A 19,864-nucleotide genomic window follows, 5' to 3' on the forward strand; every position below is an offset into this window, starting at 1 on the left:
TGCAAGTTCAAGATAGTTCTCAAACATTCAAAAACCCATAAATTTTGGCATACCTTCAAACAGGTTATTGCATTGTTTAAATGACAGTGGTCCATGGTTTAAATGACAGTGGTTCATATAATCTGATGAAGCCTTCTTCCACAGCAATGGTTTGGAACTCACTGATTTGTAGAATCTCTTCTTTTTTTCCCCCCTTCAAAGGAAACACATAGCGATTTAAATCTTTTGACAAGAGGCTGGCTTTTCTTGGTTACATTTCACACATGTCTTGAAAGTTGTCTGTGGACCAAAAGGGTCTGCTAATCACAGGATGACAAGAATTCTTATATTATGAAGAAAAAAAGAATTCACTAAGAACATTTCAGAAGCTAATAAAGAAAACCAAACCAGTTCCTAAGAAAATGTCTTTAATTTTCATTTTATGGAAATACAGCTCTTTTTTTATTATTTCCATGATACAAAAATGTTAAATATCAAACATTTTCTGAAATCTATCAATGCAGATCCTTTTTTAAACAAATAAAGGGCTGGTGCAGTTAGCAGGTTTGTCACAGGTACCAAAAAACATTTTTACAAAACCCCCACAAGCTGGGGAAGAAAGAAGGATGAAAAAGATCAAGACATAAGGGTGAAAACAGCAAAAGATGGGAAAACACAGAAAAACTACCTCCCACCAGGAAATTAATGTTTGAGAAAGTTGTAAGTAACAGTTCTTTGAAAGGATAAGGTATGTGTAAAGTTGGTGTTTAGATGAATACTGGATGGGGAGAGAGTGGGGGGTAGAGAATGGAAAAAGAAACAAAACAGAAAGATTTCTAGATAAAGTAACTGGTAGAAAACAATATGCAAAACTGCAGTTCTGTCTGTTGCGAGAAGGCTGACAGCATACTGATACTGCCTGAAAAACAGCTACAGATTAGGAGATTTGTGGTAACTCCCCTCAAGCACAGGAAACAGCCTAGCACGAAATCATAGAGTGGCAGTTCATTTTGTACTGTTCATAGCCAGCATGCCAAGGTAGGTGACCAAAACACATTTAGTCTTGATTCTTAAATCTAACATCATTTACGACAGCAAGGATTTCACATGATCAACAACAAATCATATACTAGTTAATATACACACAAGTAAAACTGACAGTGATTGTTCAATAAACAGTTTAAAATAATTAAACTGACTTTCAGGACACATACTGCTTTGTTAACACCACTTTATTTAAATAAAGTATGGCTTCCAAGAGGTGTATTCTTGCAACTGCTTTCAATCAATTCCACTTGTTAAGGCAGTTGTTTCCTACCATGTTTCAGGGACTTCAAAAATGCCAGTGGAACTAGTTGTGAGGCTTCCTAAAAGACAGAGTCATGAAACAATACATTAAAGACTACAATTTGCAAACACTGAAAGGAATAAAACCAAAATCAATACTATTTTTTTCTCTCAGAGCATACAAAGATATTTCTTCTCCAGACCAAGGCTCTAGATACATGAGTGGCATTTCAGTATTTACCAAGAGAAACCAAGGGACTGTTTATGTGAAGGCACTTAAAAAAAACAAAACAAAAAGTTAATGTCAAAGTTCATACCCAAATGGTAAATATTATATTTTGCAATTAATAAATATTTTTAATCCAAGTAATTTTGATTTTGCAGTAAGTGGGACTATAAATAATTCTACTATCCCAAGTGTACTTGCACTTATTCTTGTTCAAGGCAGTTAAAGACAGTGAAGAATATTTTCAGCCCAAATTAATTGGAAAGTAAGGATGAATCATAACTAATACCAATAATGTGTATTTCCCTGATACCAAATACAGAGCGTGAATTTGATACTTGGATTTACAGTAGTAGTCTTCTAATTTTGCACATGCTTGTGTGGCCCAACTGTCCTATAGAACTACAAGAAGAAAGCAATTCCCAAGAACAGCTTTTGAATCAAGACTTTACCAAATCTGAAGAAAGAATACTTGACATAAAATACCACTTTCTGGATTACAATGGCTAATAGTGGATATTGAAATGTGGTTGTAACCATTAATACTTGAATATACTTCAACACAGACTGGTCCAGATGACCAATAATTAAGAAATCACTTATTTTTTTTAATATAGTCTAGTCAATTTCTGCAAGAAATAACTTACAAGAGTTAAAAGAGAATCAACAATAAATAGATCAAGAAAAATAAAATCTTTTAGAATTTATATTCATGTGACCTACGGTTATTGAATTACTACAATTTTTCTTTTTTTTTTTTTTTTTAAACAGGCTGCAATAACTCATACAAGGTAGCAAAAATATCAGGTGAAACAGTCATCTGTTTGTCACTTGCCTGTGTTTGGTCAAATATACAGTTTAAAATTACTGTAGCTAAAAAAATAAGTAGCTATTAAAGTCTGCAAAAAAACCCCTTACACCAACCCTAGTTGAACAGTCTTTGACCAAATAAAGAACAATAAAGGCAGTGGTTACAAGCACCACACAGAACATTGCAAATACTAATGTATACATTAAAACAGTTTTTAGAAGACAAAGATTATTTTGGTTTATAATTTGTATTAGAAACAGTACTGGTTTTTCAATCATTCCACTGGGAGTTGTAAAGCAGATTAAAAAAAAGGAAATTTGCAAAATACGTAACAAAAGAAAGGAAACAATTATCACTTGAAGAAATCCAGCATCTGACATCTGTACATCAAAAACCTCCTATTTCTTCTGCTTTTCAAAATCTGCATCTCCTGAAAGTGAGATTCTTCAAGCTTCAACAGCTAGCAGTCCGTGAAATGTGACTGATCTGCTCACGGTCCAGCAAGCCTTTCAAATAAGCAAAGACTTACTCAGAGCATGTGGCAGACTGCAAGAACTGTTAAGGGTGCCTATGCCACCTGGCCAAAATTTTTAAAAGGGATTTTAAACACACTCTGTTTTCATCACTGTCTTGCCCACTGTCAGGAAAAACCCCACAGCTGACTGATTCATAAATGTAAAGCACCCAGAAAGCTAAAAGGCCTACATAAGTTTAAGAGCCCAGTCTGGCAGCTTATTTCTTCATTGATTGTCTCAGAAAGTCAACACATTCTCAGGAAATATCTTGAAAGGGCTTCCAAAGAGCTGCAGCTGAGTTAGTTATACCGGGGGATATAAATCAGCAATTTGACTAGGTCAAACTGCACTTGATGTAAAAAAGCATTAGGCCAGTGGTGTGCCAGAGGAGTAGTGAGGGGTGGGCAGGTAAATTATCCAAGTTTTGGCTTAACTGTAAAGGTAAATAATATTCTGACCAGACTGAGGTTCTCTCAATTTACAGAAATATTTTACCTCACAAATAACTGTAAGTAAGGGCTATCAGTGCAATATTATTAGGCTATGTAGTCTTTAAAGTGCTAATTAAAAGGGCAAATCTATTAGCTTTCACAGCAGCAGGTAAGTTTATTAAAACGGGACTCATCTGCAAGCAACAGATGTTGTCTAATGACACACATCTGGCAGGTGAAGCTACATGCATTCAAGTATGCTATGACTCCATCAAATGAAGCTTAAGGGAAAAAATCCACATTAAGTTAACTGTACATTGTGATAAAGCATTGGATTAACAGGGAATTCTTCTCCAGAGCTCTACTTCCAGAATTCCTTCAGTTTTGCTTACAATATGCAAAATATACTGAGTATGTTAACTAGAAAGTCACATAAAAAAAAAGAGAGATTAAGAATAGGTTAAAGTATTCAAAGAACTTTATTTTAAGAAAAAAAAATAAGCAGGTAAGAAATTACCTACATTCTGCTTCCTTTGGTTGGTCTCATATGGGGGTTTATTTGTGGGGGCTTTGTTTGTTTTGGTTATTTTTGTTTATTTTGGGATTACTATTTTTTATTCAATTTTTAATTTAAATACATTTTCTGGGCTTCCATTAATAATAAGTTATTTTGCAGTAAGTTAAGACATTCCAGAAAAAAATTTTCTATCCTCTTCAGGCCTACGGTAGTTTCAAACAGAACAGTAAACTGTGCACTTACCTGCTGGAACTTGTTCTGTCTTGATCTTTTTGAACTTCTTTGCTCTCTTCTTACCATCTGGAAGGGACTCTGCACAGGAGTCTACCTCATCAGCTTCTGGATCTTGGCCTTCTCCCTCTTCCATATCATCAGAACCAGTTTCTTCCTGAATAGGACTCATGCTTCTCTTTCCCACTGTACTGGCACATGTAAAACTGAAATGTAGAAGAAATATGATTATGAGCAACTCAAGAATAATACTTAGGTAGGTACTAGTTGTTGTACATCTATTTAACGCTTATGACAGTAACAGAACAAACTGTAGTAAGTGGTGTGCCGTGAAATTATATTAGCTAGAAGATTTGACTTAATTATAAAATTCCACAAGTTGGCTATTAAATCCAATCTTATGTACACGAATATATTAATTCTTTGTACTATAGAGGTCTCAATCTTAGCTGCTATTGTGATGAGATCAAATGTAATTAAAGCTGTTCTCTGTTCCTCCTCAGTTTTAATTTTTATTCTTTCAGTTCTGAAAACTCTCGTAAAGCATTCTCAATAGACACTGTTAGACACAACTGTTAAGCCTCAAACACATCCTGATATTGAATGATTCTACATGCTGACTTCATCCTCTCTCCTGTAACTATATGCAGGATTTTTATTAAACAGAGATAACCATCAAGCTCCATATAATAAAATTAAATCAGGCCTTAAAGGGAGGAGTCCTACCATCCAACAGGCTGGTAAAAAAAAAAAAAACAAACAAAAAATTGCACACATTTCATAGGTAGTATTTGAATGAAGCCTGGCTAATACAGTACGAAGATGAACTTGGAGCATACCTTGAAATAACACCACAGAGATTTTTTTTTTTCAACTGGAATGTTATTGTTAATTTTCATTGAAAGACAAATGATAATATTAAAATCAGATTAACATGAGTGTAAGAAAGAATGCAGTAGCAAAGGGGATAATTTAAAAAATAGTTCCCATTACAAACTCCTAGATATGTGAATATCAGCTACTTAAATGTTTCATTTTAATGCTCTTTTAGAACAAGCAATTCTAATAAAAAGGGAGTTTCAAACTTACAAACCTTTTGTTTTTCATTAAGAACTACACAAAATTGCTGTATGGATCTAAGCCACATTCTATTATTTTATGTCAATAAAAATTAATACCAAGTTATAAACCAAAGCTTTACAAGCTATTTTATTTTCTCTTTCTAATCAATAATAGCAGGGAATTATGGTGATTCATTAAGGTTTCAGCTAAACGGCTGTTAAATTTGGCTGTATAGTTCTGGTTTTGAAATGGAATTTTTTCAGCTGAACATTTTGCAATTTAAAACAGACTCTCTGGGATGTCCAAAGGCAATAAACAAACATGAAACATATGATTACGCCTCATGCTCTTACTTCCACTTTAGGAGCACAAACACTATTTACTTTGATGAATAGCTGGCTTTTCCTCCAAACATGCACACACAGAAGGGCCTTCTTGCATGATGTCTTACAAATCATCCAGTCACACCACAAGTGCCATCAATACAAAGATGCAAGCCAAAAAGCTGAATAGAACTGTTTATCCTACATACACATCTCAAGATTGTAAAACAGACAGGAACTAGGTTTGGAAAGAAAAAAAGTGAAAAAAGAGTGTTTAGAAAATTAAGAACTACTTTAATTTTTTTAAAACACTGTTTGGAGAAGTTTGCAAGAATTCTACATTTGGGAAAGGCATTCTGAAGAATACATAAGGAAGAAAAAGTCAGGAGCCATAAACTACAATCTTAAAATTTCTTAGACATTATAAGCACTTGGCCCTTAGAAGGGAACTTGCACTCACTGTGGGCTCCCTTTTGGAAAGGTCTTATGGCCGAATTGAATTTTTTTCAGCTTAGACTCTGGAGAGGTTGCTGCAGATAGAGAGAAGCAAGTTCTTGACCTTCAGTATCCATTTAGCTGTGTACCAAAGAACAAAATAAATTTTAGGCCTTATGTTCTTCCTGCAGATATCATAAGGGGAAAACCCAAAAAACTAGCAGCAGAAAATCCAAAATATATTTTGTAATCAAGAACTGTTGATTTGTTGCTTTCTCCCAGAAAGTTCATTTAATTCTATATTCATGGATTCTAGATGGCTAAGGTTTGATTTTTTGGTGACTTATTCTTCTTTCACCTAAAATGAGGCTCAAGGACTACAGCAACACTATTTATTCACTTAGCAGTGAATCAGTATGGCTGGATATACAACTTAGAGCTCTACTCAGAGCAAAGTTCAGTTTTCTAATTATACTAGCTATTTTTTAATATAAAAAAAAATTTAAACTGTCTTCAGCAAAATAAAGTGATTCAAGGAAGTAGTGCTACAAACAGCACCCTGACAGAAGATGCAGCACTCTGGATTTTAGGCTAGAAAATTTCTAAGGCAAAATGACATATCACTTCATTGTAGTTTAAGTCTTTTGCCATCAGCCTTATTCTGTTTTACTCATTCCTCGAAGATGATCGGGAAAATCGAAGTACAAGAAGAGCAGGATATCTAGTTTTCCATAGAACATACTCTTATTTGATCTTTCATGCTATGTTTTAATGCTGTTTTACTACAGAAAAGATCTTAAATCCATGCATTTAACAGTCAGGGCAGAGCTGGCAGGCAGTTACTTGTCAAGTACCACATAACCAGTCCTGTAAAATACCCAAGGGGCCATGATCCATCTGTTTCAAAAGTGTATTCTGAATAATGAGTGGCTTCAGAGAAGAGACTCTTAATAACTACTTGAAGTTTTGTCAAACACATTTTTTCCTCTACTGCTCCATCTGACATGAATAATCAACCACATTTCCATTAACAGTAGCAATAAGCTATATGCAAAGGATACAAATTAATTATAAGTGACTTTACCTTGTCACTACTATTAATAGTATTATACTGTATTTTCTGAAGCGTAGTTCCTCTATAATATGGGACTGTTGGGTTGTTTTTTTAGTAAGACAGGAATTAAAGAACCTTTGTTACATATGTATCAATCTGTCAATTTAAGACAAAATTTCTGTACAAGAAATATCCAAGAACTTCATTACTGAATGAGAAAGTAGCCAGGATATATTGTCACCATGGAGAGGAACAGCTTTGCTGCAGCTGTGCTCCCTGGCAGAAACTGATGCAGCAAGCTTATTAAGTAATAAATAAATAAAGGATGTAGTAACATGAAGCTATTATAAGAGATCAGCTGCTAGATACATCACAGTATTGAGTGCTCAACTCTAGATGATTAAATTAATCTGGAAAAATATACACACATATATGTGTACACATATGTTTGTCCTGGTTGCTTTACATAAATATTTTTGCATTTTATATTAACTTGGTGTTACATAATATATAAAAATATAAATAAATATTTTTGAGATATCTTTGTCTGAAAAGAAGAATGTGTTCATCTTGAGTGAACTGAAAGACCACAAGGTTTGCACTTCCATGTTATGACTAACCACATCACATTTAAGAGGAAACATTTACAAAAGATTAGTTAAAAAGAGAACACAATCTAACCAGTAACAAATAAAAAAAATTAAGGAAAACATGTCAAAAGACCTGCATAAAAGGGAATTTGGGACAGAACCAAATCACTTTATTAATGGAGTAATGAGAGAACAAAAATGAATGTAACATCAATTACAGAAGAAGTTCTATCAACAAAATAAAGGCTGCTATCCAAGGCTGCCAAAGTCTTGATCATCTAAAACCGAGGCTGTTTCTTGTGGAACGTTATATCACTAAATAGAGATTAAAAAATTTGAAGGAGATTAAGTGCTCAGGCATACAACTCATTGCAGTATATTCTTTGGAAAACAGTACTTTCATCAGAGAAGATAGTGATAGGTTTTAAACTGAGAGGGGAGATTTAGCTTAAATATTAGGAAGAAATTCTTCACTATAAGGTTGGTGAGGAACTGGAATGGGTTGCCCAGGGAGGCTGTTGATGCCCCAGCCCTGGAGGTTTTTAAGGCCAGGCTGGACAAGGTTTTGTGCAACCTGGTCTAGTGGTGGGGTTCCCTGCTCATGGCAGGGCGGTTGGAACTGGATGATCTTTAAAGTCCCTTCCAACCTTAATGATTCTATGATTCTATTTTATTCTACGATTCTAAAAGTGGAAAGCTGATTTCTATGTGTTAAACAAGTAAGTTGTCTATGGTTCAAGCCATAAGCTGCCACACCATCTGTGAGATACCCAATGCTCACTGAGAAGAGATACTTCCACTCCTAGATATAAAATTAAGACTTAGTATTTCTTTGCAGTACACTCAAGATGTGATAAATATTTTCAGACTACTTAATACAGACTTAATTATAGCCCTAAACCTTAGACACACGTGAACTAGTGCCAGGTTAATCTTCAGAGCTTCTCCTCTCTTCACAGCATGCACTCCCAAGTTTTCCTAAGTACAGTAATGCATTTAAACTAATTTCATTTCATGTGGATTTTATCGCCAGGTTCCTCCATATGGTTTTCAGGAATCAAACGTGTCTCTGACACATTTAGAATTCCCACCATGACAAAAGCCGTGAACATTTGACAGCTAGCCAAAATATACACCTGCATTTAATTTTGTAAAGCAGGCAAAGCATAAACTTGTGTAAGTGAGAAGAACAAAACAAATGTAGTATATTTGTTACGTGACAGTTAACATTTACAGGAAGATACGAGAACTAGAACTTCTTACAGCATTCCCAAGGAAGATAAAGCAAAGATCTCAGTGCTGATTTAATGACCATCTCATTTGGTGTAACCAGGAAAAAAAACAAAAACAAACCAAACCAACAAAAAAACCCCACAAAAAACCAAACCCAACAAACAGCAAAAAATGCAAAACACCACCTTACAGAAATGTAACTTATGCACTCCACTGAAATTTATTTTTGTACAGAATTAACAGAATCTGGAGGGGGAAGAGGGGAGAAAGAATGGCAATAACTTGATAGGTTAATTATACAACTGTATTAACACTAGAAGACCCTTCCCATCCATAACTAGAGACAACAAAGAAAGAAGAGTCTCCTGTTATGATCACATCCAAAACCTGTCACTAACATAAGAAGGTAAAAATAGAACAAGAAATACACACAGCAACATACTGTACCAGAATAAAAATCAGAATTTCCTGACAATTTTTTCCTTAAATAATGAACTAAAACCCTTTTGACTCCAAAAGCTTAAAGTTATGCACATATCCTCATTTGCCTCCCTGCTTCTGAAGCATAAGGATGACTTCATCTGGACAGCTCTTGATGATAATTTATACCCTTCTCTGTGGCAGTGTTATCACCACAGAAAGTCATCCAAAAACCAAGATGGCCTTTACAAGAGTATAATATGACAGCTTAGTTTACAGATTACGAAAGCCATTCAGAGGTGTCAAGCAAATAAATAAAATAATTCTTTTATTTTGATTATAACAAATAGCACTAAGACAACAAGCTCAGTGATTTGACCTGCTCTCAAAATCCCAATATTTTAAAAATTTGCATAACTGTGTTTGTGACAAAACTCTCTCTGCTTTTTTACCTCTCGTAACAGTGGATGTACCACTACTGATTTATATGCAAAGGAGTATGTAACAGGAAAAAGAAGTCACGTATTGGTTAAGACCTACCTGAAAATTGCTAGACTTTTACTACAAACACAATAGACCTAGGGCAGGTGGCAGTGCAGGGGGGATCTCACCTGCTGAGGCAGTAGTAGCGGCTCTGGGAAACGTAGGGCGCGCATTGAGTCTTTAGCCGCTTTCTCTCCATCTCCTTCCAACTATCTTCTGTACATTTTCTCTTTGCCTGTTTTTCTTCATGTTTTTTCTCAACATATTCTGCGTATGTCTGGATCCTGTAACTTTCAGCATACTTGCTGGTGTTCACAGCTATGGGGAAAAAAGAGTGATATCGTACACAAAACACTGTTAAATGACAGCGTGCCCTCTCCTGAAATCACTTGTTTTGAAAAGCAGAAGGCAGTGAACTATTTGTTCTGTTCATATAAACCACTTCTAATTCTATTCTTAGTGATTAACAAAATGCCATACTCTCCTAAATTCACAGTTTGTTTTAATTAGATATTCAGAAACTCTTCTCAGAGTCAGACTTCATACCAAAAGGGTTAAATGTACTTAAGACTTTGCTTTTAAATTAGAAACCATCAATTCTTCAGTCATAACCCTCTTCCAGATTGCTTGTTGGCAAGAAAAGATTTCCTGGATTTTTTCCCTTTTAGTCTCATTACTTAACCCAGCAGGTTTATTTTGCAAGTCAGCCAGGAAAAGACGACATTTGCAAAGTCTCTGCCAAATCTCTGTTTGATTGCTGTGAAACATAAGCTTATTTGAGCTGCATTTTTGGTTGCACAAGATAGCCGTGGAAGCCGCACTTAACAAATATCCAGCTGTTCCATCTTTGTATCTTTCTAATGTTTGGTCTTCATTTAACTAAAAAAGAGTGTGAGTTCAAGGCAGAAGAATTTCTGTCAGTGCAAAAGTAGAATCACTTTAAAAATAATTAAAAAACTTGAACTGCCTTTACTCAGCAACAATTTACCAAAATTCCTTCAAGTCCCCAGCATCTTCACAGCTCTCAACCTTCAGTCTGCAAGCCAAGCTCTGGCCTGAAGCCATCACTAATAACAGATGAATCAGCAAATTAAACTGACTGTCAACTGGTGTCCTCTGCTGTTTTCAGCCTCTCACTGAAAGAAAGTATTGTAATCCAACCAATAAACCAGTGTAAAAATAAAATGATAACAAAAAACCTAGGTTGTTTTTCATATACTTGGGCTGCATATTTTAAAATACCATAATTGTAGTGGAGACAAAATCCTGATTTTATGTACTTCCAATCTTTTTGTAGAAGCTTCAGATGTGTATCCAACTTTCTGATTCCAATTGAAGGTATTCTGTATTACCTCTAGCCCAAGCACTGGAAATAGCAAGCTTCCCCATCACAGTTCAGGAAAGGTGAAGGTGATGGATGGATTTGGTTTTTCTTACTCTCTCAGAGGAGATCATCTCTTCTGCATTTTGGCTATGCTACTGTGAGATTAATTACCTAAATACCAGTCATGGCATATAGATGCTGCTGCTGCAAAGTCTTTCAAACATACATAAAACTGAGCAGCAGCATCATGTGTTTGAGTTAAATCCCATGGACACCAGTACTTATGATTAACAGCCTCATGAGATTGTTGCACTAACCAAAGAGATGTTATGCATAACTCCCTCTTATTTGCTTTGAACTGTGAAGTTATAGGATCTGTTTGTAAGAGTTAAGAAGAATATTTATTGCCTATTAAGTTATGGTGCAGGCATCATGAATGAAGTAATAAAGCTCACTGCAGTTACTGCATGCCAGTCAACATTCCTCAGGGTAAAATTTGTTTAGTTGAAGTTCACTTGCTAAAATCAAGCTCGTAGTTGCCATGGATCATCTGATAAATAGTGATTTCTTAAAACAGAAGAATAATTTCACATTATTTGTTTTGCTATAAACTAAGAGCCAAAATTACAGCTCTTCCATTTATTTCCCAGACAAACCCAGCCTGTATTTAAGAAAAATAAATAAATAATCAATTCTTGTGCAGCCTCCAGATAATTTTAAACTAAAGCTGTGTAACAGTATTTTTTAACAAAAACAATTATTCTCTCTTGAAATAAGGCTTGTATTTTATAGCAACACCTTCATACTACACATACACATGCAAGTATAGCTATATATACATATATATTTAGTATTAAAAGCTACGCGGTGAATATATTGTTTCATGCATTGAACAACTGAAATGAAGGAATGCAGAGATGTCTAAGGAGGCACAGATAAATCAATATTGCATGGTCTTGAACTGCAGAACAGTTCCCTGTCAAGTTTATAACACATTTTCTCCAATGATTTTTTTGATGAATGCTGTCCATATTGCCAAATAAAGCAAATACTAAATAAAGCTCTGCATTGCAAATAGGAGAAATGCATTGCTAGAATGCTTTGTGAATTCTAACAAACTGAACAGAAATTAAAGGGTTTATTTACTTACGTATTTAGATAGTTAGAGAAAAGGCAAATCTTTCTGTGAGAAACCTGACCTAATAACCAACACTGCATGGCCTGATCTCATTGTGTTGGTTGCAGCCCTGAAGTTAAGTTTCTGTCTTACAACATTGTAATAGTAATAGCACTTTATTTTAGGAAAAGCATTTTTAGAGGATTGCATCTTCCCTAGTTATTAGGCAAGCTGTGAAACAGACTGCTGCTGAGTGATCCAAGAGGAATGCGTACAAGGATACACTTTCACCTCTTCCTTGCTTTTATGCAGAGTAAAATCCTGACAGAAGGTCACTGACAATATAAAGCCTCTTAATGAATAGACAACTATATAAGTGAACTGCGTAGGTAAAACCCCCACAATATATAAATAAATAGAACTGCACTGATTAAGACTGCAATACTAAACACTCAAGTTTATGAAATACTTAACTATTGCTGTCAACATGCCAGAGGGACTGGATGTTATCTAGAGGGACCTGGACAAGCTGGAGAAGTGGGTCTATGGGAACCTCATGAGAAGGGTTCCATCCCTGGAAACATTCAAGGTCAGGCTCAACCAGGCTCTGAGCAACCTGATCTAGTCAAAAAGGTCCCTCTGCACTGCAGGGGAGCCTGGACTAGATGACCTTTAAAGGTCCCTTCCAACCCTATACATTCTATGATTCAAAAAATATAAAAAATAAAAAATCATCTGTGAAGCCTTAAAGTGACCTCTGTGTAGATGCTGTATTAATCTTATCCGAACATGTTCTACTTAAAACATGGGACTTCTACCTCAGACAGATTAACATTGTTCAATTGGTTCCCAATTTCACTCCCACTCACTAATTCCTTGCCCATCCCTTATCTAAAACAAGGGGGCAGAGCTGGAAGTGGGGCTGGATCCATGTGCTGGTCTATGTAAGTGCTACAAAAAACCTTGATGAAACCTTGGTCCATCTCCAAAAGGACCAGCACATCCCAAACAAGCACAAACATGAGAAAAATTACTCCACTACCATTAGTTTTATTCTTAAAATAGTCTGGTTTCAAAGCCAAAACAAAGAACATTGTGAAGAACAAGGACAGCACCAGGACAGCTTTCCCTCCCTAACCACACTAAATGAAGAGTTTTTAACATGACAAGCCATCTTTAAGGATTAGGAAGGATGCAGGCTCTATTGACTCCTTCCAATAAGTTACTGTATTTAGTTTTACTACTTAATGTTTTTTCACTTGGAGTAAGTCCATGTAGTACCCCACAGTTAATTATAAATGGCATTCATTCAAACACAGATTCAATCCCACAATCTTTGTGCTCTCTTCTCTCTCAGTACGTACAGAGAACAAAGTTCTAAATTAGCTGGCTACTTTATTGTGCTATTCAGTGATTTTCAAAATTTCACAGGGCTGCAGAAGAATCTAAGACTTCAAAACAAGTATGTTTCTTTAGGAGGAAAGAAGTGATCCTGGGAATAAATGTAGTATGTTATTCTTAGTCCTGACAAAAGAATAATTTCAAAAAACAACTGGATGGTAGTGGATTAGACTATTTTCTCAAGTCTGGCTACAAAAAAAGTTAGCTAAACTGCTAGTTTTGGCAGTTAGCAGAAGAGAAGAATTCAGATTCATTTGTATTTCAATAGGAAACCCGGAATGTTCCCTTAACCCCTGCTTTTAAAGTGTTGGGGTTTTGTTTGTGATTTTGATTTTTTGGGTGGTAGGCTGTAATTCTATTTATTTATTTCATCAGGAATGGTTACTGCAACTCATCACCAATCAGCTGAATAGCACAGTGGAGCTTTAGGAAAGTAAACCCATCTAACTCTCAAAACTGATCTAAGACCTCATTAATTTAGCAGGGTAAGACATCTACATATGACAGACAGGATTCTTTAAAGTCTTGGTCACCAACCCACAGAAGCAAGGCAGCTGTTGAGTTGAATGTATCCAGCACATCCTTTGCTAAAGCTTTTATCAAGATGAAACATTACCTTGAAAATAGTTTTCTCCACTTTAAACAGACGGGCCCTGCACAGGTCTCCATCTAATACTGTCAAGCAAATACTTCAGTTGTGACTGAGGGGAGTAATAAATAACTTCTCATTCAGCTACAGAAAGCCTGATTCCCTGCTTTCCATTTTCCGTAACAGCTGTGCTGCTGCATCAAAACCCTTTTGCACATGCCAAGGTAACCACAGCAGACTTGCCCAGCATTGCTGAATGAAGTGACACTTCATCAGTGAGCATTTCTCAAGATCCTTGTCCTCAAATGAAGGTTAAAGAGAAGAAAAAACATTATTGCAGAAAGTTTGTTTTAAAATAAAACAATGTAAATCTGAAAATTAAAGAAGGTATCAAGATCTCATGAAAGATCCTCTAGGATCATTCTGCACTGAAGTACCATGAAGAGAAAGTCTTGGTTTCCTCTGAGGTCAGGAGATAATTAAAATTAGAATTTCTTTTAGTGGTAAAAACATTTAGCCATGTGGAAGTTGGAGCCGAATTGTTTGAAATCTGTAAGGCAGTGTACTTTTAGATCACAGCATCACTTAGAAAAATATAAAAGCCCTGAAGAAGTTAAAAGGGATTTAGTCAACATACTTCCAGAAATATAACTACATTTGACTGTCTCTGAGACTAGCAGGATGATTTATTCTTTTATTCAGTGATAAGGAAAGCAGCCTTAACATAACTATTAGGAAGTCTCAAGTCTCTTAGTACCAGCAGAAGCATTCAGTCATAAAACATGTGCTTTTCAGTTATTTAACATTCCTGTTTCCCCCTCTTTCCCAAGGGAATTTATCAGACTTCTGCACATGCATTGCTCCTTCTCAGTTGCCAAAACATTACACAGGCTGGAAGGTACTATATTTAACAAGTGCCAAGTCTCAACATTTTGTTAGAGAACTTATCATTCACCAACACAGACCACTCGATAAAAGTGATGTAAAATAAGACAGCTCTTTGAAATCATCATTATGGCATTGAATAAAATAAAAACAAACAATACTTGACTGATTATTTTCATATGCTTAGAAATTTAGATGTCTACAAATTTTTATTCAGGAAAAAACCCAACAAATCAACTGAGGTATTTGTATTTGAGGTATTTTGTGCCCAGAAAGAAAATCTTAACTTTGTAAAAACCATTTTTGTTCGGAGACACAGAACTAAGTACAAAATGTCCAAGAACAAATCACTTAGGACAACATTCTTCCAAGTTACAAAATATATCCACTTCCTTAGTTAACTCCACACCTGATTTCACAAGCTGCATGCTGGCTGCACAGAAACACAAATTAAGGTTTGTGAAGATGTATTTCCTTGCTCCAAGGAATCCATGTACTCCAAACTGATGCAGAAGAGTAATCTGACAATCTGAAGAACCCAGAGTCTCTACATTATGTTTCATTATAGCAATTACCTGTAGGCTGTATCAAAACTGAAAACTCCAATATCTACATGGTCCTGACCATCCCTTTCTTTTCTCCTCTCCTGTATTAGCCTAAGACAGCAGGAGGAGCCTATACAGATTCTAAAATAGACTTTTTGAAAAGACAGTTTTACTGTCATATCTTTTAATACCTGAATAAAGAACAGGGAGCAGCATCAATGTAGCAACAAAGCAGCTGTTCACCTTGCAAAGGAGGATGGCAAGACAAAGAGCAAATCAAAGTCTTTGACTCTCCATTTTGGAGAATACGGTAAAATGATCTGAAAGAAAATGGTTTTACAGAAGAAAGAAAAAATGCCAAGTACAAAGCATGGCAGGAAAAGAACAAAGATCCTTAGACCATGTTTTAAACTCAAAATACTTCTCTTGACAAACACAGATGATGGTATAGTCCACTGAGACATTATGCACATGTATACAGACTGTCATAAAGGATTTTAACTTTACTAAATATGGAGTTATTTAATTACTGAAATAATTAAAGTTACTTAACCTCTGCACCCTGCTTAAATACCTCAGTAATTGAAACAAAAGCTTTGAAATTTATATGAAATGTACCAACTCATTAAAAAAAATCCAAATCAAATTAAAAGGTAGCCAAAAGACTTTAACATTATTTTGAGAAAAAAGTACTATATTCTAAGTTAGAGGGTACGGGGTTTTGCTTTTGTTTTAGTCAAGATTCCTGAACAAGCAGAAATTCATCACATCTCATTCCCTACATTTATTAGTACATAAATGCTTTAAAATCAACACTGCGGAATTTTAATTTTCAGGAGTACTAGTAAAGTGTTCAGATCTGTTAGTCTACAAATTAAAAGTCTAAACTGTACAGAACATTTCCTTTCTAATCAAATAGAAGGTCTCAATGCCTATGATTACTCAAAGCACAGAGAGCTAAGATCTGAAAGACTTTTTGGTAAAGAAAAAGGAACCCACAGTCTGGCTAGACAGCTGATTTCATCTAATAGCTTGTTATCAAATAGGAGAACCTGGTCCTCTCACCCACTCCACAGCATTTCTGGTGTTTATTGACCTGATGATGAGCCAGTTCACCTCAATGAACCAGCAGGAATTTTTCTTTTTTCTTCTGGACACAGAGTTAGCAAAAGAAAAGCAGTTAGAGCTCAGTGTTGCTGTGGGGAAACAGTCATTCCCTTTATGTAACCATGCATGATTAAAACTGGCACAAACCACTAGCTGTATTTTAATACCAGCAAATCAAATACTTCAGCTGAGGCTGAGCTGTTGCAGGAAGGAAATTCCTGCAAAATCTGATGATGTTTGTGACACTTGTTAAGAACTTCAAAACACGAATTAGTGAACTGAGCTTGGAGATATCTCCTGGCAGTGCTTGCCCAGAAGACTGTTCCAGATTAACACAGACAATTTCAGCTGAAGAAGCTCTTAATGCTCCATGTGTTAGGTGCTTCAAAAAGAACTATCCAGGTAATGAGTTCACTCATCAGATAGTTTGCTACAGGAATGATTGTACCTCATTGCCCAAATTAACATACTCACTACTGCATCAAACGAGTATGTTGATACTGTCCCCATCTAAAAAGGCATCCCAAAACCCCCTAAATATTCAACTTTTCAATTTTGATAACCTTTATTACCCACGTGGTAACAACACCTACCAACTAACTTCTCAGATCTCCCTAGTCAAAACCATTTCGTTCAAGTCCTTACATAGAATTCAGGCACATAAAATAAATCTTTATGATCTTTTGAAAATCTATATGTAATTTCAAGGTAATGTATGTTTTAAAAAGCCTGATCTGTGTGAAAATAATGTAAAGCACACATCTATAAGGTGATCATATCTTATTTGAATTATTACAAGTAATAGTTTTTCATCTTAAATGCCATTTTGATGCAGCACAAAAATTCAAGCCACTGAAAAATTAATGAGACATACCAAGATTTTTATATATATACACACACATGCACATTCACATAAGTATATACATATACATCACATAAGATTCAAAACTGGAAATCTAGCATCGTAGCATGCAAAATTTAAACCAAGCTTTCCTAAGACATCAAAACCTTGTGAATCTTAAGAATCCAAAATTTGATGGGAGGGGAAATTGAAAAAGCTAGAGAAACTTTTTGAGACTGTACATATCTTAAAGCAAGTAAAATTAACAGTAATGGCTGAGATTTCACACAGTGCACTACGATTCCTGCTTCCTTGGTCTACATTAAGGAAGTTTCCCATTGAGAGTATGTATCTGACCTTAATTTCACATTATCTTATTGGTGGGAACAACTTTTCAAAGAATCTGGGCAATACATTAGATACTAGCTGCCATTACCCCAAATTCAGTGAGAAGAGACTGATACACACACCATCTTAAAATACATGTGTGTATTTTTAAATTGTGGTGATAAGCATTCACACTGAGTAGAAAGTTCTATAGTAAACCTCCTAAAACTCTAATAAACCATAAAGTTCAGCCTGGTCTAAGAAACTCAAAAGTTCAGAAAGATTAATGATTTAAACAAGAATCATTGAAAGGCCATCACAATTTCAGCTGCTGCACCTGCTTTAGTCCATTGCTCCCCTGCTGTCTAGATACACTGGTGTACTCAATGCCTAGAGGAAGAAGAGATCTTGTACACAGTAAATTCTGTGTAAGCTCATGTATCAGGCCACTAACACATGGAACAACTTAACATTATTTCAATGCTTGCCATTTATGACAAGCAGTTGCTTTTCACATGTATTTAAAGTGTATTTATTGCATTTTAAAACAGCAAGAAAAAACATTCTCAGGAAGATTCTCAAATTAAATTTAGTCTTAAATTGAACCAGTGGTCTTCAAATACTGTAAAAGTTGCCCATAAGCACAACATAGACATTATTAAACTGCACCTAAGCCTTAGATAAAGAGCAAGTGTTAGCTGCTAAGGGAAAAGAAACCAGATATATTTTTGAAGTACCACTGACAAAATGGTCCATTATTTCCATTAACAGACAACTACATAAAACGTCTCAGAACAAAAACTCAATCTAACTTGCAAGCACTTCAAAAATCTAACTTATTTATAAGACTTTTCCCATGTTTTAGAAATTAAGCCATCCTCAAGTAACAGCATTTTATAAGAGTACATTTTTGATGGCCTATAAAGACTCCGTGAGTGCAAAGACATCTAAAGAAACCTCCTTTTAAGAGTGTGTTCAGGTTCTTTTTAGATCAGTGACCTAAATAGTTGCTGAAAGCTGGCTGGCAACAAAATTCAAGGAAACCATTAATCACAAGAGCTTATCATTGGTATGGAGCATTAACTGAGGACTCACAAACTAGTTAAGTGCCCAGAATGAATGGGACAGTGAAATGGTTGAAACACTCAAATACTTCTGGTCACATTCATTTATTAGTCGAAATAAAATACCATGTGTACTTTAACACTAAGACAAGCTGAAGTCTCTCTCATCTTCCCCACAATTTCCAGACCATTTTTATGAAATCTAGACCCCTATAAGCCAAGAAGCACTGAAATACCACTTTTTATACGACTCTTTCCAGATGAAAAGCCAACTTTATAAATGTACACAGCTGAATACATCCAAAAGCAAGTTCATCTAGCAAGATGCAAGTCATAAAAGCCAGAAGTTGTACACCAAAAGCTGGTTCTGAAATTTCTTCTATTTATCAACTCTAAAAATGTACACTGCTTTACCTTTCATCACACACTTCATGTTTCACTGAAATGCAGAGACCATATGAAGTACAATCTGGGAACAGTAAGTTCTGTCTCCTAGATGTCCAACTAAAGGAATAGCAGCCATTTAATAAATTCTTATTAGTTACCTACCTTGAACACAAAACCTCAAGATAAAAAGACTGTTTTTATTGTCCGTTCTTGTTTTCAGGTGCTTGTAATTTAGAAATCAGTTTACAGCACAGTTAGAAATTAGAGCCATCTAAACCACCACTTTCACAAACTCATTATTGGCTTTAACAACATAGCAGTTCATCAGTGGTAACTGAGACAGAGAACACAGCCCATTAGGACTCAAGAAGAATCTTCCCCCACTAAATATGCAGGTACAAGTTGCATACATAAATATGGCAGGCATCTAACTCAACTGTGATTAAGAAACAACCAACTAACATTTATCATGATGCAGCTTCCACTTCAAGCTCAAGTTTATGTACTATCTGCAAAGAGTAACATGATTTCCTACAAGAACAAGCCTTTTCTACTGACACTAAATTAGAAAGTCTGCCAAAATCCAAGTCACAACAGGTTAAAAAACAGGCCACATAATTAGTTTTTCCCATGTTCTTCTCTTAAACACAGATCACTAAACCACAAGTCCAAATACTGAC

The 19,864-nt window shown here is 35.4% G+C and overlaps 1 protein-coding gene across 4 annotated transcripts in view; it reads right to left on the bottom strand.

Moving 5' to 3' along the window:
* Positions 1 to 390: 390 nt before the first annotated feature.
* The window catches only part of PARN (poly(A)-specific ribonuclease), a 54,534-nt gene continuing 35,060 nt past the window's right edge, over positions 391 to 19,864 (bottom strand). For 3 of the 4 annotated variants that reach the window (XM_051631789.1, XM_051631792.1, XM_051631791.1), the window contains exons 22-24: positions 9,726 to 9,915; positions 4,010 to 4,203; positions 391 to 1,346 (exon numbers count right to left, since the gene is read on the bottom strand). In XM_051631789.1, the coding sequence (XP_051487749.1) occupies positions 1,294 to 1,346; positions 4,010 to 4,203; positions 9,726 to 9,915 (437 nt within the window). In that variant the 3' untranslated portion in view covers positions 391 to 1,293. Of the gene's footprint in view, positions 1,347 to 4,009; positions 4,204 to 5,842; positions 5,959 to 9,725; positions 9,916 to 19,864 lie in introns of those variants that run through there. The other variant, XR_007890850.1, reaches the window with a different exon arrangement.

The sequence above is a fragment of the Apus apus genome, chromosome 14 (assembly GCF_020740795.1).
Source record: "Apus apus isolate bApuApu2 chromosome 14, bApuApu2.pri.cur, whole genome shotgun sequence".
NCBI lineage: Eukaryota > Metazoa > Chordata > Aves > Apodiformes > Apodidae > Apus > Apus apus.